This window comes from Anastrepha ludens, chromosome 3 (assembly GCF_028408465.1).
Source record: "Anastrepha ludens isolate Willacy chromosome 3, idAnaLude1.1, whole genome shotgun sequence".
In the NCBI taxonomy this organism is placed as follows: Eukaryota; Metazoa; Arthropoda; class Insecta; order Diptera; family Tephritidae; genus Anastrepha; species Anastrepha ludens.
The window spans coordinates 94,204,986-94,228,334 of NC_071499.1; the positions used below are offsets into that span (position 1 = coordinate 94,204,986).

At 35.6% G+C, this 23,349-nt stretch overlaps 1 protein-coding gene across 9 annotated transcripts in view; it reads right to left on the bottom strand.

The window, feature by feature from the left end:
- The window catches only part of LOC128858483 (disks large 1 tumor suppressor protein), a 157,069-nt gene that overhangs the window by 59,425 nt on the left and 74,295 nt on the right, over positions 1–23,349 (bottom strand). For 5 of the 9 annotated variants that reach the window (XM_054094804.1, XM_054094803.1, XM_054094802.1 and 2 more), the window contains exon 5: positions 19,135–19,329. In XM_054094804.1, coding sequence (XP_053950779.1) covers positions 19,135–19,329 — 195 coding nt within the window. Of the gene's footprint in view, positions 1–9,519; positions 10,971–19,134; positions 19,330–19,537; positions 20,095–23,349 lie in introns of those variants that run through there. The other 4 variants (XM_054094807.1, XM_054094806.1, XM_054094805.1 and 1 more) reach the window with 3 other exon arrangements.

The following is a 23,349-nucleotide window of genomic DNA, read 5'->3' on the forward strand; positions in this document are numbered from 1 at the left end:
TGGAGTTTATTCGAGCCAGCCGCGGCGGCCACTTGCCCGAAATCATTTTTAAAACATAATGGCAAACCCTTATCTTTATAATAAAGCTAAATTCTTGGCCATAACATTAAATTATATACGTTTTATTTCATCTTGAAAACCTAACCTCTAAAAAAACACCCTTTACATACATATATACGCTCACTTAAGTAGGAGAGAGCAAGATGTCGAACGTTGCCGTTCGTTTGCTTTGTCGTTCGTTCCGCGCTTTCGCTTGCAGTTCATTCAATGCAATGAGCAAGGTAACGACAAATGAGTAAGGTAACGACATATGAGCAAGGGAACACTAATGAGCAAGGTAACGACACATTTTTTCGTGCGTGCAGCCTGTTAAATCGAATTATAAGACGTTATCACGTCAAAAGTAAATAAAAGTACATTTGATTAAATATTTTAAGTGCAAACTAACTTAACCATTACATGCTTTTGTGAGGCGCGTGCTGTAAGGTGAAACTATTTCACACCTTAGTTTCACCTCTCAGTGTTAAGCAATCTTTTATGAACGTATAAATACTTCCGTTGCTGTGGTGAGTATTGAAGAGGCTTGTTTTAAGCGTAAGTGTGCATGTGTGCATTTGTGTTATGCTGTATGTATATAAGGGGGCGTCCATAAATTACGTGAGATGTTTAAGGGGGGGAGGGGGTCGAGTAAAATCTCATCTAATCTTACGTTGGAGAGAGGGGGGGGTCTCGGCAAATATCACGCAATTTTTTTTCTGATTGAAACAAAAAAATTGTACATGCTTAAGATTTAATCTCAAGCGTAATCGTAGTATGATTAAGATCATTCACTAATTCGTTCGAAAGAAAATAATTTCATTCATACTTCGACGTTATACATTACTACTGTCAAACCACCATATTTGTTTTATACCAAATAGCTCAATTTAATCTGAATTTGCGGTACAGTGTAGCCCGTCGGTTGTTTTCGCGCCACTATGAGCCGAACGCCCTATCACTCAGGTTGACGTTTGACAATTCCGGACTTTAAAGAACATGACGGAAAATCATTTGCTCCATTTCTAATACGCGTACCGATTGAACCGCTGAATGCCTTCATCAGCACGCCTATTGATCTCTATTGCCCAAGTATACGTGATGATTTAGAGAAAATATGCTGCAGTACATGCGGTATTTACTTCGGATCTATCACAAGAGCTGCAGAGCACAGGGGAGCAGCTCACATTGCACCAGCTAAGCAAGCGCGTATGTTCCGCAAAGTGCGACCCTCACGGATTGTCACAAGACGAGCTAATGAGTTACTGTGCGCAAGCGTCAACGGCTTAGAGTGGCTAGATTAGAACGAAGTTGAAGGAGCACATGATTTTACTGAAAATCATATGGACATGTTGGTCCCAATAGTCTCTTTTGAAACCGCGCATGATTCTCCATGGACTGAATTAGAGTAGATATTCTTTTTTTAATCGCAGTAGTTACGATTTAAGTCTTCTATTGTTAAATTTTTATTACACTTATAACTCTCAGCAATATTGATTACTAGTCTTAACTAGTCGTAAATAAAAGCACGAAGCAAATTTTTTTTCTTTTTACAATAACAATCCAACGCGTTTACATAAGAAACCCACATTTTGAAAAATCTCACGTGAGATTGGGGGATGGGGGAGGGGGTTGAATAAAATCTCACGACATCTCACCAGGGGGGGAGGGAGGGTCAGAAAATTGAAAAAAACACCTCACGTAATTTTTGGACGCCCCCTAAGTGCTACCTTTTCAGTGACACTTTCGAAGGGAACTCACATTTAGCACATACTGTACCTAGAGACACAAAACTATATTTAAATAGGAATTAAATAAAATTAAATATCTAATACGAGCACAACAGTTCGAGATGATTAATAGTAATTGCGGTTCTTAGTCACAGTAACACTACATATGTATATGTGTATAGAAGAAAATATGCCGTTATTTTTACTTAGGGAGCAGTAGTAAATTGAAAACTTTAAAATTGTATTTTCTAAATTTTGTGTTGTGATTCTTGCAGCAAACAAAGTATGCGTATGTAAATAAAAACCAAATTTTATTTAGTCACTATGCAAAAAGTGTTTGAACAACTTATACACTTATATTATACACATCTACATAAACTGGGCTGGAACACTGAGCTGTAAATAACAAAGCTGTACATGGATCCATGTTAGTACGAAAGAAGCTGTTGACACGCTGCATCGCAAAAATAATTAACATCTCTATGTCGAAATGGCAAACATTTAGTTATATATATTTTTTGTGAAAACTTAATTAATACAGCATTTGTACTCAATACCAATTTTCTGTTGCCAATTGTGTGTTTATACGTACATACGTCCACATAAAATATTTACTCATCCAAACACATACTCACAAATACTACCAATGGAAAAGTAATAAAATTCAACCGTAGCAAAAAATATCTAGTTTTTGTTTACATAATCATTTATTTAACTTTACATCTGCGGTGGGCGGCTTCAATATTTATACGTAGAGCCTGTTGCCGTCAGGCCCATAAATTTCATGCAACATGCTAATAAAACCAAAGCCAGATGCAATATCTGGAGCGGCTTTAGTATTTTCATATTTTCATTGGTATAAATTGGCGTATTTCCTGAAAGACTATTTATGAAAAAAAAATTGTATTATTATTATTTATTAAACATAGTATAAAATACAGTGCCTAATGTCTAAAGAAATATAGTACAAGCAGCTTAGGCCATCGACTCTTTAGTTTAATGTTAAGTACAGGGTGGGCCATATAGCGTTTGCTTTTTGAACCACCTGATTTTTTGAGAATGGTAACACAAATGACATGTCAAATGTGTTCATAATTTACTTAAAGGTTTGACATTTACGAAATGGGACGCTGTACGCTTGAACAAAATTGGGAAATATTGAAAACCTATTTCCAAAGTAGTGAGTCTTCTTCTTCTTTCCTGATTTTCACATCGGTGACTGCGCCAATAAGCAAAATAGTCGGATTTGGGGCTCAGAAAATCCACACGTTGCTGTAGAGAAGCAAACGCATCCACAACCAGTCACTGTTTGGTGCGGTTTTTGGTCTGGCAGCATCATCGGTACATTTTTTTTTTCGAAAAGGAGCGAGGAGCCGCGGTTTCAGTAAATGGCGAGCGTTACCGTGACATGCTCAACGAGTTTTTGTTTACAAAAATTGAAGAGGATGACATGGACGACATTTGGTTTCAACAGGACGGCGCAACTTGTCACACTGCCAAAGTTACACTCGAACTTTTGGCTACCGTTTTTAAAAACCGAATAATCAGCCGAAATTCCGATATCAATTGGCCGCCTCGGAGCTGTTTTTTGTGGGGAGCCGTTAAGGACAAATGCTATGCGAACCATCCAGAGCCGATTGATGCTTCAAAACACGAAATCGAAGTTGCCATTCATGAAATTGGCCCCCAAACAATCGAAAATGTGATTTACAATTGGGTTGATTGAATGGCCTACTGTAAAGCCAGTCGCGGCATTCATTTGAACGATATTATTTTTTATTCATAAATGACAATGTTCAATCTTCAAAATAAAAAAAGTCTGAAAAAATATTGATTAGTTTTTTTTTATAGCCGATTCAAAAAGCAAATTTTACATGGCCCACCCTATAGTAGATACATATGAAGTACGTGAAATATAAAAATAATTAGAACTAAAATTATTAATTACATACATTATTACAAAATTTCATATACTTAAATTGCTTTCTTGGATGAAATTATATATTATATACTTAAAATGTTTCGCGATGTTACAGATTTTAGAGTAGACTCTGGGTTCGCAGAGCCAAATTAAACATTCATTGAGGAATGCTCCGCCGATGCTAATCTGAAGCAGAAAGGACAGGAAGCAGGAGAACCTCCAGTGAGTAAATGCTGATGCGTTACGTTGGTGTGGCCAAACCTCAGGCGAGTAAAAATTGTTGATTGGTGACGAGTGGTATTACTAGGGTAAACTAGCTTACTTCGATCTGAGTTGACACTTTTATACTTGTGAATGAAACTGCGCCACTCTATGTTCCATTTTGAATTTATATGGAGCTGTTGCGTTTCTTTAGGTCTTTTTTTATCTAAAGACGCAAACTGGAAGGTCGGTGCTGCTTCAAAATAACTTCCAGTATGATCGGCAAACTCATTTCCAGTTATACCAGAATGGCCAGGCACCCAGAGCAATTTAATTTTATTTCTGTATTTGATGCACATTTTACGTATTTGAGAAACTGCTGTGGTGAAATTGTAAACGTTTCTGACTGCTTTCAAGCAGGAGAAGCTATCACAACAAACGATAAACCTCCCTTTGTTTTGAATATCATATTCAATAGCTTTGTAAATTGCGAATGTTTCAGCACTAAACACGGACGAGTAACCTGGTAGAATTCCGCCGGATATTGTTTTTCCATGCTCAGTAATGACTGCAAATGATGTGTTATTTCGTTTTGAGCCGTCTGTGTATATTGCTGTGTAATTAAGGGATTTGTATTTGTGTATGAGCTCCAAAAATCTTTGCTGGTATACCAGTATACTAGTATTTGACTTTTTTAAGTTGTGCAGAGATATGTAAATAGTATTATCATTCAGCAACCATTCAGGTAGGTTATTAATTAAGGGACAACTTTTATGAGGAAAAATTCCAAGATTTTTTGCGTATGCAACACATCGTCGCAGAGTAGAGTTGAGTTAAAAATGACGTTTGTGGCGAGAAGCTGCAACCAGGTTTTTTTGAATCTCCCTGTTGGTTGAATTAAATAATTTTGGAATGAGCGGCATAGTAGATTCATATAGCCTCTCTTTTATTGCAGGGAATCCGCTTTCACCCAGGATGCATAATATTGGAGATGTTGGAAACGCATTAATGCTGCGACGCACTGCTGCATGATATTGGAGTTTGCACACCAACCAAAAACGGGCAGGGCGTAATCAATTTTGGAGAGAATTAAGGGTCTTGTAACATTAACTAGCGTGTTGGTATGAATAAAAGAATGCTTACAGGAGAGATACTTATTACATTTAATCTTGACAAAAGCCGTCTTCTTAAATTAATACATTGATCCCGAAAAGTGAAGTTTTTATCAAAGTAAACACCTAAAATTTTTAAACAATTTACCCTTTCTATAATATTATTGAGTTTATCCGTGTATCCAAGTATCATCCAAGTATTTGGCGATAAGAGATATATTAGCAGGGATGTATGCTGTGGAAAGCCAAATTTCCTTTCCATTTGTATATTCCTGTGGAAAATTATCCTTGGAGTAATCAGACCATTACCGGGCAAACAGCTGTGCCGTGGCAAAGGAATCTGTTACAACATTATTGTTGGATATTATAGTTTTAATTTGGCTTTGTCTGACTCCGGCTAACAATCTAATATCAAACCAAATGTTTTTTGGTGTTGAAAGTGGGGAAATTATGGACGTAAATGATTCAAAGCTTTTTTTTTTGACTCCTTAACAGCCCTCTAAAATAAAGCATTTGATTTTTTGTAATTAAGAAGGTTGGTTACAGTCATACAATGCTAACAAATTTTCCAGTGCTCTATTTTTTGAGTACGCAGATTTTGCAGAATTTTGGTCTACCAAACGGGAAAAGATCTCGAAAATTTATTTTTGGTTTGAGGTATAAATTTATTGGCCCCCTCAATACTGCTGTTTCTTTATTAATATTTACGGGTGAAGATAATTCATTATTGGCGACTAAGTCAACAATTCCTAATTGATACGAGTTCTAGTTGGCTAGTTCGGTCTTAAATCTAGGAATATGCTTGAATTTTTCAAAGGTTTCATTTGTTTGTATAGAGATAGAAATGTGGAAATGAACGCTACCTCTTAGAATGGAAGAAATTTGCCAATGAGTTCTAGGCTTAAGTTGGGGAGAAATGAAAGAAAGATCTACATTAGTAAAAGAAGAATGTGTAGAAAAATTAGTAGATGAACAGTCATTTAGTACGGGGATACGGTACACTAGAAAGGGCTAGTTTACTGGGGCGGCAGCCCTTGGTCGGGAAAAACCCGAGTCATTCCGGTAACGTAGAGCCGGCTGCCATGGGAATGAACAGTTATTTAGTAAAATAAGTTGATGCTGAAAAATAAAATTTTCTAAGACCAGTCCCTTGCATTGGAATTTTTTGCACACACCATGAGTTGAAGTCACCAGTCCATAACACAGGAGAAGGGAATTGGGAAAATAAATTATTCAATTGGGATTGAGAAAATTTTTGTTGTGGAGGTATGTAAGAGTTAACTAAAGAAATGTATTGATTTAAATGTATTTTAAATACCATAGTGGATATTAAACTAACAACATTGATAAACTCTTGTGGAATGTGGGATTTTATTAATGTATTGGTATATTGTTGTTGTTTCTTGGATTGTACATTTGGTAGGTTTGAGAAATAGCCAATGTTTTGTCTTGGATAACATATGGTATTTGGATCTATATTATATGAAAAATGGGTTTCTTGAAAACATACATATTATGTCGGAATGTTGTTGTTGTGAGCAGTGACAGTCCTTGACCGGATATAAATCCGGGTCGTTTCGGTAACGTAGAACCAACTGTCGTGGAAACGATTATATCGGGATCTTCTTCTTTGATTAGTAGTAGTAGCTCATTGTAATTATTATGGTAACCGTTTATATTCCATTGAATGATTTTTGCTGGCATCATTCAGCCTTTTATAAAGTTGCCTTTATAGAAGCGGGAAGTGTTTGGAATATTTATAAATAAGTATAAGTACAAAACAATAAACGTATGCTGTTTGTAGATGGTATATGTCGACATACATATTTACATATACAATTTTGACTTAGAGAACAAAATCTTTGAAACCGTTGCTGCTCCTTACCCACAGGCTGGTACAAAAATTGTGCCATGCCGAATAGACAGCGAAGTTATTTAATTTATGGCAAACTGCCAATGGCATGAATAAAAATTGGCTATAAACAAATAAGAAAACTCACACGCTGAAAATCATAACAAAAAATCGTTTTCGTGCGCCCAATTGAAAAATGTTCTTACATATTTTAATTCACTTATTCCTTAAAATTTCAATGTACGAATGCATTAGTGCCTGAAACCTGCGACCAATTGGAAAAGATCCCAAGAGATAACTTGTAAAACAGGATATGCAAAATCTTGTAAGAGCTTCCTGCTGGCATCTAAACATTAACTAGCCGAGATTAACACATTCGAAAGAAAGGAGAGAAAGAAAGAGAGAGTAGGCAAATGCCAGAAGAGTTTCCTATTTTCAGCAGCAATTATCAGACATGAATCAGGTTCAACACGTTTCCGTGCAGCAACAACTATACAAAAGTAAGTACAAGAAAAAAAGACAGAGTAATCTAAAACTAGAAGAAGGTATGCGGGAATTTATACGAAACATAGAAGAAGAAGCAATAATTAAAAAGTCAACATTTTCGCCGGTGGCAGCGCACCCAAGTGGGACTGGGTGACGCACCAAATCGTAGACAACTATAGCTACAACGGCAAGTGTGCGAAACATGTATATATTAGCAGCCCAATAGAAAAAGAAAAAACAAGTGTGAGGCAGCAACAAATGCTGCGGCACAATAGCGTGATTGAGCAAGTTGTTAGTAAAAGTTCTACCACGCGGAAGGTACAACGATCAACGAAAATATTGCTTTTTACTCGCAGCAGCAGCGTGTACGTTATAAACATCCACGACGAAAGCAGACGAAGTAGGCCATACTGGGCTTAGCAAAATAATATGATGCCAGTATTGTAATCTGGTAAAGATGGATAAAAAACACCACGAAAGCGAATACGCGCTGTGCAAGAGAAGTTGTGTAAGATGAACGCGCAAAGATCCAACTAATCTCGAGTATATCGACTTCATGTAGTCCTACGTTACACATCTCAGTATCGCGATCAATCCCTAACCATTTTTAAGGGCGTTGGCAGCACTGATACAGAATTTGTGTTTTGGTATTCTTCACAACATTTGCTGTTTAGAGCAAAGCAGCATTGAGATAAAACATTAACAGAAAATTAATGACCTGTAACTGAAAATCGGGATAATATGGTTTTTAAGAGCTAACCAATTCAAACGTTATCATTGTTGTTGTAACATCATAAATATTCCGCATTAATATTTAAGGAATGCTGCTGACTGACGTAGAACCGACTGTAGTGAAAATTCGCCATAATTCTTTAGATCTAATGGCGTAGCCTTGAAATTTTCTCCAAAAAGTCTCATTCAACACAAATTACGTTTATCTCTGAAAGAAAATCTTTTTTAATTTATTTCATATAACCTCATGTTTGAGTATACAATCACTTGCCAGTATTACCAATTACAAAACAAAACGAACAGAGGGGATCATAAATTGAATCAGATCTCTATAAAGTGGCATCGATGTTGACGCATTTGCGTAAATAATTTATATCCGCATCCCGATCACAGTTATCGTTCTTTTGTTCACTTCCACAGCTGCCAACTTGGTACTTTAAACTCTAGATTTAGAGTTTTTTGAAAACAAATGGATTTAGTGATTAGTGCCCTTTTTAGTGATTTTTCCCCCCTGAACTCAAATGCAGAAATTAATGTACCTATACTCTTATAAGACAAGTTCGTACCGTTTATCTCTTTTTCAGTAAATGTATTGTTGTACAAAAAACGGATTAAAATGAGAAAATTATTCTTTGATTATTATTATTATCCAAGAAAAGTTTCATAGGCACTTAATGCTGGATACTCATTTTTTCATTTTCTCAACAAATTAATTATTCAAAAGATTTTAAAGTTTTAAAGGACTATGGCTAAAAATTAAGAGCAAATAGACTTTGAAATCAATTAGAGATAGAACTTTTCTTTTTATAGACGATAATGTATAGAGAGTAATTTATTTTACAAAATTTTTATGGGCAAATAAATTTCTTTATTGTATTATATGATACATTTCATATTTATTGTTCACTTTTGTCAAATAAAAACTGTACTCTTAGATTAAACCAAATTTATTACTTTTACTGTTGTAAAATGGTTTGGTTCAAAGTTTTGCTACTTTTTAAAACTTATAAATTGGCAACATTGAACACACCCAGTAGTGATTAGGTACAATAAGCGGGCGTCGCCATGATATCGATATCGCGTTGTCGATGTTTGTGGACAGCTGTTGCCCCTTCTCACTTCGCTCAACGCATAAGCCATTTCGCGTTCAAACGCATAAAATTAGTCGCCACAGGCGTACTAGCTGGTGCCAGCGAATGCCAGCCAGTGAATTTAAAAATAAACTATGGAATCATTCAACGAATGTGTCCATAACACCCTGATACACCGCTCACAAAATTGGAACATTTGGACAGAAGTCACATAATTATTTTAGTTTGACGTAATTCGTAATTTACCAATTTCAAATTTTTATTCTAGCTTTATAAATATAATATATAGCGACCTATAGTACAGATAGTGTATTTAAGTTCTGTATTATTTTGGGAATTTATACAAAATTTTATTTACCGAATCCAAGTTAAAAAGCGATGACACTTTTTTAATGAAACCACCACCACTCCCACTGCCATCCGGACGCTTCTTCTTTCGAGTTGTCATTTCGTTGCACCACAACACCGATCCTCAAGAAATTACAAAATTATCCTACACAGTATATGAAAAGTAATTTTGCTTCACTTATATTTTGCGATTTTTCTGTCCTAAATACACTGTCCGCCAGTTGCTATGGGTGTCACTCGTTGCGCTATTGCGCTTATTCGACTTTATTTCAAATTCAATTCAGAATTTCTTTTACGCGCACCAAAAATAAAAAAAAAAATACACTTTTCATATGTTAGAAAAACACTGCGCGCTGAGCTAAAGCTGCTCCTTCTTATTCTTCTTCTTTCACTCGCCGCTACTGTTTGTTGTTGCACTATTTTGTTGACCACTTTTTGCTCTCACGCTGCCGAACGCTTTTAAACAATTTACTTGCTCTCTGCTTGACTATTTTCCCGTTTACTTTCTGTCACTTTTTCCTCTCAGCGGCAGATTCGCGTGCTCCTATGCCACTACGCTGCCACCACTACAACTTTTTTCTGTTGTTACTCATACGACCATCACAATTTATTTTCATGTGTGCAACTTTTGCTATTTACTTTTCGAGTCATTTATTTTTAGCACATCTGTTATTTTTCGCTTTTTTCGTTCGTGCATTCAATTGCACGACAACTGCACCCCACTGGAGCTGCGTCTAAAAAACTAAACCAACAAACTGTTCACAAATGCTGAAGCCGCAACACTTTGCTGACGATGAACATGTAACGCGGCAATAGCGACCACCTTCAACCATTCATTACTCTTGCTACTACCGCTGAGCATTACAAAACCACAAAAAATACTACATGAAAAGCAGCAGCACCAGTGCTATGTATCACCAATTTCAAATGGTTTCAAACTTTCATAAATATAATAAACTTTGCGGAAAGATAAGCCGCGTTTACAAATAAATACAAAATTAGGAAACAAGTTTCCTAAATCCAACATTCCAACTCGTTCATTCACTGCCAGCGCAACATGTTTATCACCACTTTAATTCGATACTCGAAACGAAAATTATTTCACTAATTAAAACATAGCTGGCAATGCTGTTCAACTATTTGACACTCATGAATTGGAATTGGGCTTCTTTTTCAGATTCATTCATTCCCATTTTCATACCACTTTTTAAAACTATTCAGTTTACGCACTACTTTCGACGCTTTAACCACCATTTTTTACATTTTAAACATTCCACAATTAACTAGCATTTAAATAGTAATAAACAATTGTTTTCTATAATTACATACATGAAAATACCGATTTTTTCGCGCACTAAAACGCCGCTACACAAGCAATACTTAACGTTCTCTGCAATACTCGTATATGCAATACAAGCAACAAAAGAGATGAGAACGTTCACAGAGCAGAGTTCCCACCGTTCACTGGCGTTCGAGTTAGAGAAAAGGTGAAAAGAAGAAAACAAAGGATAGCGAATAACCGAATACCATGAACAGCGATTGGCAACATTTTAGTGAACTTGTTGCGGTGCGCAGAGATGCCACATCGCATAAGTACGGCAGAGGTAGATGTGGTGAATATGTTGAACAGCGACTTGTATATCTAATTACCAGGACAAGTCGAACCTTGCAAAATTGAATGTTTAATAGTGGTATTTCTTTATCTTTCTTCGGTTCTTTATTAACCTTTTCTGTCAAACCTGTTCCTTATATATGAAGACAACAAACTTTCAATTTAAAAATTTAAGTTAAACTTAAAGTACGTTCACATATGCATTATTTCCAATAAATCCACGAAATTAACCTATCCGTTCACATATGGCAGATTATCTGCAAAATTTGAAATCAGCTGTCAGTACTGTTGTGAAAGCTTTCTTTATAGAAATTATTTTGGTGGAATATTTCGGTGTTTTTGGTATTTTTAATTACTCGTATTATTAACGATAGCTAATTTAGAAGGAGAAGGAATAGCTAATTTAATTGTGCAATTGGCTGCTATTAATAAACAGTTGGAAGAAATCCGTAAACGACGTTTACAGAGATTTCAAAAAGTTATGGCAGCAATACGCATTCGAAATTCGAATGAGGACAAATCGTTCAGGGAAACACGCTTTTTATCTATTATATGAATGCATAGTTAATAATACCTAACAAACATTTTATTAGAATTATATCTTCAAACCTGTTTCCTTTGACGGCATCAATTTTATTTAGTTTTTACTTTGACGTTTTTCTTTACACGCGGAAAAATAATGTTTAAGGGGTTAGGGGTAGTCAGAATTTTCAAAAAATCGATTTTTTTTTTTTGCATTTTCTTAAAGTATAATGTTTTAAAAATATTGTGTAAAAATTTGAAGTGAATCCGACAAATACTTTTCAAGTTATTCAACAATTAACAAAGGGCGCTCGGCCGCTCCGGAGCCGATAGCAAAACTTTAAATGCGTTTTTCTCAAAACTATGTTTTTCAAACTGGTGAACACTGTAACTTAAAAACCGCTACGTAGATTTCAATAACATTTATACAGCTTTTGAAAAACATAAAAAACTTGTGCCTGATCGAAGGATTTTTTTTTTTCAAAAATTTCGATTTTTTTTTAACAATTAACTGTTGGTTTTTTTTTCTAAAATCTGGAAAAAATTTTCTGAGGCCGCCATTTTGTTCATTTTGAAAAAAAAAAAAAAAAAGCTTCGATCCGGCTCGAGATTATCTATCAATAAAAATAATTTTTCTCATCCGATTGGTTTTAGATGAATCTGCAAGGACTTGTGATGTTCACTGCAAGGGACTTCTGGAGAAACGGGCTTCACACAAACAGCGATAACTTTTGCAATTAATAATTTTTTTTTTTTTGAAATTTTGGTGAAGTCATTTAAAACATGATGTTTTTATGCTATGTTTTTATTTTTGTTAAATAAATTAATTAAGTAGCAAAAAAAAATTCGTGAAAATCATCATTTTTTCGGGCCTCTGACTACCCCTAACCCCTTAATAGGAAAGCACAGGGTTGTATGTATGTCAAAAAGTATGGTTATTATCTAGGACTAATTTATAATCTCAGATTTTGAGAGAGACATTATGTAAGGGAAATCTCGCTTTTTAATTACGGGCTGGGAGTTAAGTATGAAATGTAGATCATCTACTTATATATGTAAACGTATCATAACAGTAAAAAAGTATAAACAAAAACATTAAAGAAAGTGTTTGGAAGATTATATTAAATTCCCCTAAAATTTTTACAATCTATTGTCCATTAGCTAATCCCATTCGGCTGATCTTAAGCTCGAAACCTGCACTGGACAGAAAGCTTCAAATTATAAAAAGCATTTGTTGATAGCGGTTATCTCTCGACAGGTAAGGCTCGTAGTTCATTGTTCGCTTTGATCACTAGCCATAAATTCAAATCAAGAGCGTAATCGAAAATAATCTTCGAAAGAGAGGAAGAGGAAAAAAGTAACGAATCACAAATTTGCCATCACTTACAAAAACTGGTAGAAAACACATCAGCATTTTACATTTTTTAATATATCTCAACTGCGTAACCAAACACTGAATTTCTGCCTCACCACCGGTTATATTTTAGTATCAAAGTCAAAAAAATTCTATAGTTCAAATCCTTAACGAGACGCTCTGTATATTTTTGAAATTCGAAATATACAACATACTGTACAAATGTCTCTAAAATGACCATTAAGAAATTTAGCGAATTACGGGGAAAACAGCAACTCAAAATATTCGACTTGCGTATAATTAAATGCGACCTGATTCATAGTAACGTGAAGTCAAAAAAAATATGATACTATTGTGAATAGTCGCATCCATACTAGGTGCTAGCAGTAGAATAATTGATTTGGTGATTTCAATGTCTAGTTATGTTGTTGTTTCGTTTGATTGCTTACATTTTGATTGAAATTTTGACACTCAAACCAACAAATTGAAAATACATATGAAATACGTGAGAAACATGCAAATTTTGGTTTTGTACTGCTGCAATTACCTTGTTGTAAACAAAATTATCTCAATATTCGAGAAAATGGTAACCAATTATTCTTTACATGAAAATAATTGAATGCAATACAAGGTGCAAAAATTTAATATATATAGCACTAGTGCAACTCAGAAGTTCGGATTCGAGCTGTAAAACATTTTATTCACTTTCTCGATTCATCATTTCCTGCTCGCTGGAAAACTCCGCTGCTCGCCAAGCGAAATATTTGTATGTGAAAGGACCTACAATTTAGCGACGATAGCCGCTTAGTTCACAAGTTAGTTATGCTTCGGCCAGTGCTCCCAAGTATGAGTGGCGACACTTTTTCATTATTTTTTGAATACTCTAGGTGTGATGCTTAGAAAGGCAGTTTGAGCGACATGTCGTGAAGAGTAGGCTGCTTGTCTTTCGACCTACCTTTGACGGGATGAAATAATTTTGCGTACTTTTGAGTGGAACACTTTGAAAAGCACTGATTTTACATAATAATTTTATTCACTACAGTTGGTGAAATCGCTAACATTACCTGCATAGAATTTCGTAGTGCCTTTCAATGGGGGAAAAGTTTAGCCATTACGCATCTTGAGTTTTTCATTCTCATTTAAAGTAAGGGCGGCCGCTGTACCCAAATACATCGGTACGTGACTACCATTCGGTAGTGCGCTGGTTCAAAACCCCGAGCATAAAGCTTTAAATGATTTTTTCTAATAACAGTCGCCCCTCGGCAGACAAACTACTACTAAACGTTTACTTTTTAGAAACATTTTTCAATGACTCTAAATTTGTTTATGAAAAGAATGAAAATAATATATTAAATTTAAAATTTCCACCGTCTGGACCACCGTCAGTCACTGATATAAGTAATGCAGTAGCTGAACCCAAACCATCAACGAGAAAATGTTGGTTATTTTTGTTTAGTGGTTAGCTCGCAAAATTAGTAATACTATTCAATATGGCGAAATCTCTCTTCTGATAACAAGCAAGTTTCATTAGAGCGCATTCAACAAAGCAAATTTTGTTGCTCAAACTCTGCAAATTCTCGTTTGGTGCTACCCGTCGTGTTCATCTACCTTGCAATTGTTAGTTTTTGGTCTACAGTCAACAACAACTTCGAAAAGAACGAGAACACAAAGATTCTTGATAGAGCACGAGCATAAAAAGTAATGACTTCAAACAACAAATGTTTAGTTGTACGAACGCGATTTAACTAATACTCATTAAGTGCTTCCAAACAAATGCAAATTTTGGCAGCTGTTGTTGTAGCAGCATAAACATTCCCCATACATACATATGTATATGGGGAATGCTGCTGAAGTGACAGTCCTTGGCCGGATGTAAATCCGGGTCATTCCGGTAACGTAAAACCGACTGTCGTGGGAACGAGCTCTTTTCCAGTGCTGCCAGCACACCACCTTGATCAAAAAGTTCCTGGAACAACTGTTAGGCGACGCTCTAAGTAAACTAATTTGAGTTGTTGAGCCAACAGTTTTTTTGTTTTTCTTTGTGAGGTTTCCACAACTGTAACATTAACATTCCTACCAAAATTGTATCGCCATTGTTTGACATTTGTAAAAGTTACGACGTTCTCTCGATTTTTTACAGTTTTAAAAATGGATTTGAATTTGGAACAACGAGTTTGTATTAAATTTTGAGTTGCAAATAGATTTAATGATGCGAAAACTTGAGAAATGTTGGGGAACTGTTAATAGTAGACTGAAACGGTAATGACACTCTATAGAAAACAGCCGTTTATGAACGCTTCAGAAGAGGGTGAGAGTCCACCGCGGATGACAAAACTGGCAGGTCGCCCACATGGAAAAGTGATGAAAACAGTGCCATAAATTCCGTCAATTTTGACCAAGAACGAAACGAATACCATCCAACAGTCATCGAATTCACTTGATGTAGCTCCCTGTGATATTTTTGTTTGATCAAGTCAAAAAACCGTACGAGGTACGCGTTTTAGCAGCCAAAAGGAAGTAATGGGAAAAATCGAAGACGGCTCTGATCGCTATACTGAAAAACTGAAATGTTTCGAGAGCTGAAAGCGATAATATCAATTTTGAGGTATAAATTTGTATTTTGGCTTTTCTGAATATATTCCGGGGACTTTTTGATCAAGGTCGTATGTTTATTTATACCACTTGCTACATCTATTCGCCACTTGCAAACGCTTGGCGAATTGAATGTGCCTAATCTATATATATAAAAATTCAGCCGTTTTTCGCGTTGTGATGAACTTTACGTAGAATGGCTCAACCGATTTTAACCAAACTTTGACACATTGAAGAGACACATGTGGAGAAGGTTCGTGTTTTGAAATTTTAAGAATCGGATACCAGCGTCTCGCAAAATTGGTCAAAACGTGGACCCGGGTAACCCTAGTATATGTTTGTACAATATGGGTAGCAAATAGAAGTTGTTGATGATTTCTATAGTATAGAGTATTTTTCATACCGTTCCGTGTCTAGGGTCTCGAGATATAGGCCAAAACGTGGACCCGGGTGACCTTTGGTTGTGTATGTACAATATGGGTATCAAATGGAAGCTGTTGGTGAATGCTTTAGTCCAGAGTATTTTTCATGCCGCTCCGTGACTAGGGTCTCGAGATAGAGACCAAAACGTGGACCCTAGAATGTGTTTGTACAATATGGATATCAAATTGAAGCTGTTGGTGAATGCTTTAGTACAGAGTATTTTTCATGCCGCTCCGTGACTGGGGTCTCGAGATATAGAACTAAACGTGGACCCGAGTAACCTTCGGATGTGTATGTACAATATGGGTATCAAATTTAAGCTGTTGGTGAATGCTTTAGTTCAGAGTATTTCCATCCGCTCCGTGACTAGGGTCTCGAGATAGAGACCAAAACGTGGACCCTAGAATGTGTTTGTACAATATGGATATCAAATGAAAGCTGTTGATAAGTGCTTTAATACGGGGTCATTTTCATACCTATTGATGACTAGGGTCTCGAAATATATGCCAAAACGTGGACCCGCCATGTCTTTGCACCGAATTAAACCAAACTTACACACATTGTTAAGTAAGTATTGAAAATGGGTTTCGTAAAGTTTGGTTGTAATTCGGAACACCGGCAACGCGTACAGCGTTCTTTTGAACCAGTCATAATGTCGTTTACTTTTTTAACGCTTGGGGCGGAACTGAACTGTCAAATTGACAGTGTGAGTTACAAGGTGTCAATATTTCTTTCTGATTTGGACGCCATAAGGAGAAGACGTAAGTGCAAAGTGTAAACATTTTTTGTGAATATTTTTGGAGTGGATTTTGGAACAGTGAATAATTTCTTACGAAATTTGAGAATTTAATGTAAAATCCGAATGTTCAAATGAAATTATGTTTTGTGAATCTATTTTTTCGGTTCATATGCGATAAGCTACGATACACCATGAGTGAAAAATATGGTAAAAAAAATGAAAAAACAAAAGAAATTGTTAATGGATGCAAAAGAAGAGCACGAAAAATGCGTAACTTTGATGAAAAAAATAATAGTCTTATCATGCAAATTGTCAACAATTTTCAGAAGGTAAAGAGATGATTTAAGAAAATCACAACAAAATAAAATAATGCTGACCATGTGGACTTGGGCTTTTAAACACATATGCATCGAAAATATAATCCACAAAATTGAAAAAAAAACATGTTTTAAAATCTCAGAATACCATAATTACAATCATGTTTATTACAGTACAAATGCCAAGACAATCACGTAATCATATTGGTCGTTCGACAAATAATAATAGGCGCATGAGAAATGCCCGGAATAACCTGATATCAGAAGAACGTCAAGAACAAAATGAAGTAGTCAAACGATGGATGAATAATGTTATCCAAGCAACCATTTTAATTGGCAAATACAAGAATGAAGACGTTCTAATACCAAGAATTCCAATGATTCCACCTGAATTGCCATTTGAATTCAAGCGTTTGCAACTGCCCATTCGTTTATCATTTGCAATAACTATCAATAAATCACAAGGGCAAACTTTAGAAATATGCGGGATGAATTTAGAAGAACCAGTATTCACCCATGGTCAACTATACGTTGGCTGTTGACGTGTTGGGAAGCCCGCAACATTATATATTTACTCAAAAACAAATAGAAAAACAAAAAATATTATTTATGCCAAAGCGCTTGAATAAAGAATAAAGAAATAAATAATATGAAAACCATATCTTTTCTGTTCTAAACCAAATCTATTCTATTTTAGTGTGCCCAGCGAAGCGGGCCGGGTTTGCTAGTAAAATTAAATAATGAAGTTCATAGAAAAATTAATAAAATATAGTAAGTGAAGAAATTAATTATATTATAGAGAATAATTTCAAAACAATATAATGTAATTCAGGTGATAAAACACCCCAGCTTAACTTTTCGAAACAGACTGAAATGCAAAACCGTACACAAATAAATATTATTTTTTGTCAATACCTTTAAATTATAAAATTTCCGCCCTAAAACATTTTGTTAGGTGCATATTAGAACCGCTAACTACTTTTTTAAACAATAAAAATCTTACCAATATTAAAAGAAAATTTAAAAATTGTGATAAATATATATATACGACACAATTAAAAAACAAACAAAAAATGCATACAAACCTCTTAGTTCGGAGAAATAAAATCAAATGCAGCATGCCATATAAAAAACCAAGGAGCAGTTTATTTATTTAAAATTCGCAAACAAAATGATAAGCAAGTACAAAAACGAATAAAAATGCAAACTGTATACAAACACATTAATTAATTTAATAAAAATTAGTAAAATATACACAACAAAATGGAAGTGCAATGGTAAACATTATTATTGTAATAAAATGGTGGTCAGGCAGAACGCACCCACCCTGCACACAACCGTAATAAAAACAATAAAAGCTCAGCGTAAAAATTGACGAAAATAAATTTGTTTGTGCTGCGTAAAATGTAATAAAAAATATTATATTTACGGCATACGACAATAAATTGGAAGGCAAACGAGCGCGGAAAATATCCCTTATGGGGATAGAGAATCGAAATACGAAAGCAAAGGAGCGGAAATGGTAAATTGCTAAGAGGTGCAGCGATAATACGAATATACTTGTATAGTAAGGAAGGCAGCTACTGCCGCACCTCAGTTTGTTGTATTTGCTTAACGCCATATTTATACATTTCCTTCATATCCGGTTAAATTAATATGAGAAGTCTGCAGTGAAAACAGAAATAAACATTTCCCAGCTTTATTAAATTTAGGCGTTGCCTGTATTGAACTTGAATTCCGCATTTAGAATTAATTAAGGAGATTGGCAATAAAAAATGCATCCAAATTAATTCAAAGCTCAGTAATGGCGAATTAGCTAATTATACACAGCGAATAAATCAATGCAATTCGTTTAAAACTCAATGAGTATTTCGTTCTGGAATAGATGCAAGCAGATGTGTATCAACGTATAAAACTATGGTATGTTGGTATTAATTTCCCATCTGAAGGCAATTAAAATGATAAATTGGTGATTCACAAACGATCGAGCTGGAAACAGAGCTATTGCTGGTTTTGTTATTGTGCATATTTTTATTATTGTTATTACTGTAGACATTGGCACTTACAGCTTCGCTGCTTGCAGTGTCCACATTAGCACTTGACTGCTGCTGTTGGCGATTATGGTAGGGCGCCGCTTCGGGTGAACGAGCCGCTTTGACAGCACCGCCGCTACCACTTTCACTTGCTGCTGCACCGCTTGCGCTTACTCCGGCACTCTCCTTCGAAATTTCGGTGTCACCATCCACTTTCATGCGCTGATTCTAATAAAGAAGAGAAAACGACAAAAAATACTTAATTAATACTTCGCCACAAACGTATCAGTTCGCAAGCACGAATAGTATTAAAAACACTAGCAAAAATGTTTCTTAAAGTATGTAAATATTGCAATGCACTCTTAGGTAATTGTTCTAGATTTATAGAGCGCACTCGTACGTTTCCAGTAGCGCATAATTCGCAGTCAACACTTACATTCGCGCAACAGCAGGCATATTGAGTACCGCCGCCCCCGCCGCCAGTATCGCCACCAATACCACCACTGCTGCCACTACCCCTATTGCTGGCACCACTACTGGTGGGCGTCTTTGCCATAGTCGACGCACTGCTGCTTGTGTGCTTAGTAGCTGTAGATGTTGATGTTGCTGGGGGTGGCGCCACCAACTGCCTTCTCCGTCGACGTATACGCACCGGCGAACGTGTACCCACATAATTTGAGAACCGACGGCGCGAATGTCGAACGATTGACACCCAGTCAATCATGGTAGGTTTTAGAGTTTTTTTTTGGAACTAATATTTTTTTAAATGGAATTGATATGCATGCAACTGATTTTTGAGGCTGCTACGCGTTCAGGAAAAAGCGGAGTGGAATTTCATTTGAGTGGAAAATTATATATATTCTTATTTTTTGCAGTAATTATACTAGCGCACTCTACTCTCTCTTTTCTCTCACATAAGTACTCATTTTAAAAACACTTTGTAATAGTTTTCGCTTCCGAACTTTATACATTTTGGCACGCACTAAATTGCAGCTACACGAAGATGATATATATATAATACATACATACATACGTAGTACCTATAATCACTGACTCTAGACACATGCTAAAGGTGTGAGCCACACTTTTACGGTAAAATAATTGCAAATTACAGTCTTAGCCCATTCTTCTGAACAAGTTTATCCCTAATGACAGTACACATGTACATTAGGGCGGGTCATATGTTTCCTTTACTTTGTTTCAATGCTAAAATATAATATTTCACTGGGAATTCTGAACCAAAAAATCCAGGGGAGCATAGCTCAAAAAGGTATTTCGAGCCTCCTTATTTTAAATTTTAGTTATTAATTCTCAATCATGTTTTTATGTTTTTTTTGCTAAATTTTGTTGAAAGAAAATTTACGTATGAAATGTGTGTTTCTTCAGTAAACCATAGAATAGGGTTCACATGCACAATCATACGAATGTTTCCGCCAAAACATTGCACTTATTCATTTTATGAATATTTTTCATTTTGTTTGTAGGATAAACCTTTAGACGCTAACTGAATTTAAAAAAAACGAGAAATTGTGGGAAATGCACACAATTATTTATATATAATATTATATATATTAAAGCTATGACCTTTCCATTTTTATAATATGTGTATAAATGTATAATATATGTATATATAGGGTCCGTCATATAACTTTACGGAATTAAAAATGCTATAAAAAAAGAAACTACTCAATATTTTTCTAAACTGTTTTTTTTTTATTTTGAAGTACAATCCTTCAGGTTAATGATGGAACACAACTTCATTCATATGGCTGCCTCGGCTAGTCATGCACCATCCCATACGATCGGTCCAATTTTTCAACACATTTTCGATTGTATGCGGCTGTATTTCAGCTCTGACATCGCGTATGTTGGTCTTCAGTGCATCAATTGTTGCCGGTTTGTTGGCATAACACTGGTCTTTGACGGCACCCCAAAGATAATAATCCAACGGCGTCAAATCGCAGCTCCGAGGCGGCCAAACGATATCAGAATTTCGGCTGATAATGCGATCTTCGAAGACGGTGCTCTTCAACTTCTCGGAACAAAAATTCGTTCAACATGGCCCGGTAACACTCTCCATTGACGGTTACGCCCACTCCTCGCTCATTTTCGAAGAAAAATGGACCAATGATGCCTCTCGACCAAAATGCGCACCAAACAGTGACTCGTTGTGAGTGCATCGGCTTCGAGTGCGTGCGGGTTTTCTGAGCCCCAAATGCGGCAATTTTGCTTGTTAACATACCCGCCGAGATGGAAATGAGCTTCATCCGAAAAGATGATTTTTCGGTAAAAGTCTTCATCTTCTTCAAGTCGATCCCAAGCCCATGAAGCGAAGCGAAAACGCATTGGGTGGTCGGTCCTTTGAGCGTATACACAACCATTTTCGTTCAGCGGAAGAATAAAACTAATTTTCTGTCAAATCAGATGACAGCTAAGTGTTACCATTCTTCAAATAATACCTAGTTCAAATCCGTAACGATAGATGGCGGGCCCTGTATATGAAATTGGCGCGTACAATCTTTTTGTGTGTTTGCTCGTGCTTCTCCTCCTACTTGTGGCGTGCGACCGCTATTAGAAAAACGTTTTCTTCATTTTGGTCTACGTTCTCTCTGAATTTCGAATGATAGCCACGCACAAACCCATTCGGCTACGGCCGCCGCGATACTAATATAAACCACGATACTATGCCGAAATATTCAAGAGTCTTTGCATAAAAATGTAAGCCCACAAACAGTCCGTAATTGTCTGCATGGTTATCATAGCAGACAAGCACGCCGCAAGTCCTACATTTCAGACATTAACCGATAGAAGAGATTGGAGTTCGCCAAACGCTATATAAATGAGCCAATTTATTTTTGGGAAAACGTCATATTCAGTGATGAGTCGAAATTTAATGTTTCCGGATCAATGGGTGTCCAAAATTTTGGCGAAAAGAAAATACTGAACATAATGAAAAAAATTCCTATCGTTAAGCATTGAGGAGGAAATGCATGGGGTTTGGGGGTACATAATTGCATCTGGATTAGGAAAAATGGTTTTTATTGATGATAAAATGGACAATCATTAGTATTGAAACATTTTGAAGAATAATTTGCATGATAGTGCCGTTAAATTTGGACTGAATTCTAGATGCTTCGCGTTCCAACAAGACAATGACCCAAAACACTCATCTTATCTCGCGTAAGAATGGCTTATTTACCACTGTAAGTAGCTTAAGTATTCACCTCAATCACCGTATCTGAACCCAATTGAAAGGGGAATCAGAGCAAAAAATAACATCAAAGGCGAAAATTGCAGCTAATGGAACCAAACTATTGGTAAAAGGTATGCACCCACTTTTGGAAGCAGTTATTAATAAAATTTTTTTAATAAAATGTTCCTTATATGGCTATGTACGAATAATATTTTTGCATTAACTTCTGACTTATTTCGTTATTGTGATACCTTAAGTTCTCTAATTCCAGAAATGAACTTGGAAGTTGTTGTTGCTTAAATACTGAATAAAAATGTTACTTTTTACCAATATAGTAAATACTTTGTTCCTTTGAATAAATCGTGTTAAGGGGGGAGCCTGGTTTATGAGGTCTAAAAATTGCATCTCTTTGCAATTTTTTTTAAGGAAAAAATTAATTTAGCACTGCAAAGTTTTTTCTATCTTTTAATGAACATTTAAAAAGTATAAAAATTTTTTGTACTGGTTAAAATAAATTGAAAAAAATGTTTAACATAGAAATTAGTAGAGCGCTGCAACGCTGGAGTTTCCAACTGGCGTACAAGATACAGCTCGTAATTATTATCTTAAGCAAAAAATTCAAATGGATTTCTAATTATCATAATTTTTTATTCTAGATGAACTAAGAAAACTGAGAGAAACTTCAAAATTTCAACTCTTTGGAGGTTTTAAAGAAAAAAATGCCTTTCTATAAAAAAAAATTCACTTCAACTTGTTATAAAAATCTTGAAAATTTTTTTTTTATCTATTTTGTTAGTTCAAATAGAAGAGAATTTAATACTGAAGGGAACAAGCTGTGATTCATTTCAAAAGGTCCATTAGTTTTTTTTCATTCATGTACGCCAATTCAAAGAAATCATAAAAATGAAAAGTCGAGAAAAGAAGATAAAGTTTGTACTATAGCTTCCGGTCACAGCGTAACTACCTAACGCTCGCCTACCTTTGGCTTTGTATCTACGGAAATATTGAGAATTAGGCTCTGTAACTTTGTATGAATATTCTGAAATATATTAGGA